Source organism: Physeter macrocephalus, chromosome 2 (assembly GCF_002837175.3).
Source record: "Physeter macrocephalus isolate SW-GA chromosome 2, ASM283717v5, whole genome shotgun sequence".
Classification (NCBI taxonomy): Eukaryota; Metazoa; Chordata; class Mammalia; order Artiodactyla; family Physeteridae; genus Physeter; species Physeter macrocephalus.
In genome coordinates, this window is record NC_041215.1 from 123,654,362 (window position 1) to 123,658,397 (window position 4,036).

The 4,036-nt window shown below is 44.4% G+C and overlaps 1 protein-coding gene across 1 annotated transcript in view; it reads right to left on the minus strand.

Annotated features, from left to right (window-relative positions):
• FARSB (phenylalanyl-tRNA synthetase subunit beta) overlaps positions 1 to 3,032 on the minus strand; it is a 67,651-nt gene extending 64,619 nt beyond the window's left edge. The window contains exon 1 of the mRNA XM_024124516.3: positions 2,926 to 3,032. Within this exon, the coding sequence (XP_023980284.1) occupies positions 2,926 to 2,983 (58 nt within the window). The 5' untranslated portion in view covers positions 2,984 to 3,032. The remainder of the gene's footprint in view (positions 1 to 2,925) is intronic.
• Between the last annotated feature and the right edge of the window lie 1,004 nt (positions 3,033 to 4,036).

The following is a 4,036-nucleotide window of genomic DNA, read 5'->3' on the forward strand; positions in this document are numbered from 1 at the left end:
GGAGCGGCTGGGCCCGTGAGCCATGGCCGCTGAGCCTGCGCGTCCGGAGCCTGTGCTCCGCAACGGGAGAGGCCACAGCAGTAAGAGGCCCGCGTACAGGAAAAAAAAAAAACAAAAAACTGTGGCTTCTATCTTGAGCACTCTCTCAACTACCTGCTCTCTTGGACCTCTCACTCTGGGACAGACAAGCCGCCATGCTGTAAGCAGTGCTATGGAGAGGTCCAGGTGGGAGGCATTGAAATCTCTGACCAAAGATCAGCAAGGAACTGAAGTCTGCCAACAAGCACTTGAGTGAACTTGGAATTGGACTCTCCAGCCCCAGTTAGGCCTTGAGATGACTAGAGTCCTGACACTTTTACTACAACCAGGTGAGAGTCAGAACCACCCAGCTAAGCCACTTCCCAATCCTGAGCCTCAGAAACATATAACAAGTGACTGTTGTTTTAAGCTGCTAAATTTGGGGGTAATTAATTATGCAGTAATAGATAACTAAATGGTTACTTACCAAATTGTGCAGAATCATTAAAATATACCATATATATATATATACCAAGTCCTCTACTGAGTCCTAATTATCATACAATTTGTTTTATTCCTTTCAGCTGTATTTCATGCACTTAGACGGACGAATCAACAATGAAATCATGATTAATGATTCCCTCTAACAAAATGATACACGTAAGTAACTACATCTTCAAGGTTCATGATATACACATGTGGCTCTGGCCGCATTGCCAGCAATTACACCAAGGCAGAACAGGGCCAGAATTGAAGAACAGTGAAAACAAACTAGTTAACAAAAAAACAAGTGGCAAGAGGAAAACATCTGAGCAGAAAGGCGATAAAAAAAGGTAGACTAAGGAGTCAAAACTGCCCCAGAGGAGCAAAATGAACAGAATAAAAGCAGCCTGAAAAATATCCTTTGCTTATCCTTGATAAGCAAATAAGTAGTGAAAGGCAATGACTGATGAAACAATGGAATTTAGGACAAAAAGAAAGCCCTAGAGGGACTGAAGAAAAAAGAGGGAATGGGGATAGAAAAGAGTGAATGAGACATTACCTGAAAACAAGAAAAAAAGAGGAAGACAGAAAGACAGAAAAGGGGGGAGGGGGCAAGAAACAAGCTGGATCCACACTGCTTGCAAACGAGGTGCTTTGCCAAACATGTTTTTCCAACTTTGACCTCAACCTAATTTACATTTAAAAGATTTCAAGAAAGAACATGTGAAATATAAACTAATGATAAGTATTACTTCTGACCCATCTGAAGTACACCTCAACATCAATCTTCCTGACTGAAATTTTAATGAGTCACTAGTCCACAGATATTTATGGATAATCAAGCTTACCTGATCTCTCTCAATATGGAAAAGAAGGGGAGGAAGCATCTAGAGAATATATTAAAACATCAGATGACAGTAAACAGGCTATAAATCATCATTTTTAAAAACCTGACTTATTCTTACTTTCCCAGATATGGATACACAGGTGGGAACTGATCATAGATGTACTGAACAAATTTTGGTACACACCATCTTGTGTAACTCAGGTATATCATACACAATTAGTGAGAATATGGTTTAGAAGGATGGATGAGAAATATAAAAAAGCATAGTATGAAATAAAAAGTATAGGGAATTAGAGCCCTGTTTAGAGGACAAGAGTATTACCTCTATTTTCAGGGACTTAGGGCAGAACCCTAGGGAGAATAACACTTTACTGACCCTTGAACAAGGCAGGGATCAGGGGTTCCCAGCCCTCCACCAAGTCCAAAATCTCTGTAACTTACAGTCGGCCCTCCTGGGTTCCGCATGGGAGGATTCAACAACCATGGATTATGTAGTACCTTAGTATTTACTGTTGAAAATAATTCCTTCTATAAATGGACCCGCCCAGTTCAAACCTGGATTGTTCAAGGGTCAACTGCACATAGTATCTAAAAATGCACCTTAAGAAACGTTTTAAAAAGCTAATTTTATTTTCACAGTAATATCTTATTACTGTAGGAAGCAGTATCTGTTAAACCGACTAGGCCTTTGTTATATTGAGCCCTAAAACCAAAAACAGCTCTCACAAACCAATTATCACTGCTGTCACACAAGCTGATGATATGGGACATGGCAGATGTCACTTCAACTGCTACATGTATAGGGTAACTGATAATCGTACTTAATATTTCTTTTTTTTAAAAATGGTAGTGTTTTTAAAACTGAAGAGATGAAGCGTAGCCTAAGACTAAGCCCACCAAGTAAAGACTCCTGGTCACTCTGGGCTCAGCCCACGTTACTACCCTATCTAATGCTGCTCTTAGCACAATATCTTTTTTGTTTCCCTGCCAGCACTTAACATTATCCGAAATCTTATTAACATGCTGGTTTTATTATCTGCCTGCTTCATCAGAATGTGAACGTGGACTTTATGTGCCCTGTGCACCGCTGTGTTCCCAAAGTACTTAGAACAGTGCCTGGCACATAACAGGCGCTCAGTAAACGTGAATAAAAGTAAAACTAGGAAAGAAGGCCGCCCTCCCCCCCACACACACACCCTGTTGCTCACAAATGAAGTTCCCACAGCGCTCTTCTTATTGCACTTAACGAACTACACTCGGGAGGCAACCCGGAGCTTCATTCCTATTCTATCCCCTGGCATCACACACGCAACGCAGCAGGCGCTCGATATCGCTGAATGAATGACAGGGACCCCAGCACGTGCGGGTGATGCAATGGCACCCGCGGAAACACCGGTTCCCAGAAGCTACATCGGCCCAGCAGGGCCACCGGGAACTTTATGCCCTCTCTATCTAGAACTCGAACGCCCAAGGCCAAAACCTGCGGGGCAGCATGAACGTTGCCACGATGCCTTTTTGCAGAGGGTCCCAGCCTCTGAGGAGAGACGCGGAGCCCAGGGTATGGGACGGGAACTCACTGTAGGTCCGGCCCAGGGCTCGGAAGAGCAAATCGCGCTTCAGGCTGACAGTCGGCATGGCGAGTCCGGCCCACTGCGCCTGCGCTGCGAGCTGGCCTGGGCGCGACGAGCTGGCCCGGGCGTGGCGACCGAGGTATGTAGGACCCGGCCCCTTTCGTTCGGGCTGTCTTGAATATCGCCAGCCTTCTTCCAAAAGCTCCGCCTCTCTTTTCTCACCTGAAAGCAGGTAAATTGCCACCACTAACCTCGGTAAATCTAGCTGCGTTGGGCGAATAAACTATAGGCTGAAAAAGGAGACAGAATTGGATAAAATGGGCTAGGATTTGATGGGCAATAAAATGAACAGCCCGCGAAAGCCCGCACGCCTCCAACACACTACGGACGGAGGACGCCAAGCTAGGGGGGCGGGGCGAGCGGCGAGTGCGTAAGGGGGCGGGACCTCGTGGTGGAGAATCCTCCTGGGAGGGGGTGAGCCTGTGAGTAGGCGGGGTCTGAGGCGGCCGGTATAGAAGGATGTGGAAAATCAAGTAGTGGGAGCGAGAGAAACTGTTAGTAGATCTGCTTTTATCTCATTCCTTGATCTCCTACACCCTGCTACGTGTTACAACTGTGCTTTTTTGAACCTTACAGCAGCCCTATTAGGGAGGCTTCCTTAGAAACGTCTTTTTAAAAGAGGAAACAGACTGACATTTACTCGTTGTTCTGTACTGACAGATGCTGGGCTCAATCCTCTGCCAGCCTTAGCAGATCTCCTTCTAACAACCTTCAGTGTAATAGGCAGAATAACAACCCACAAATATATCAAGCCCTAATCCCCAGAACCTGTAAATGTTACCTTAAATGGAAACAGTCTTTTCAGATCAAGTTAAAGATTTCCAGATGGAGTGACTCTTCTGGATTATCAAAATGGGCCACTAATATGTATAAAGTGGATAACTATAAGAACCTGCTGTATAATATAAATAAAGTTCAAAGATTCAAAAAAAAATAAAACTACCAATTCAAAAAAAAAGGGGGGCCCCTAAATGCAATCACATGTATCTTTATAAGAGGAAGTTAGAGGGAGATTTGAGAAAAACAGAAGAGGGGAGGCAGTGTAACCACTGGAGCA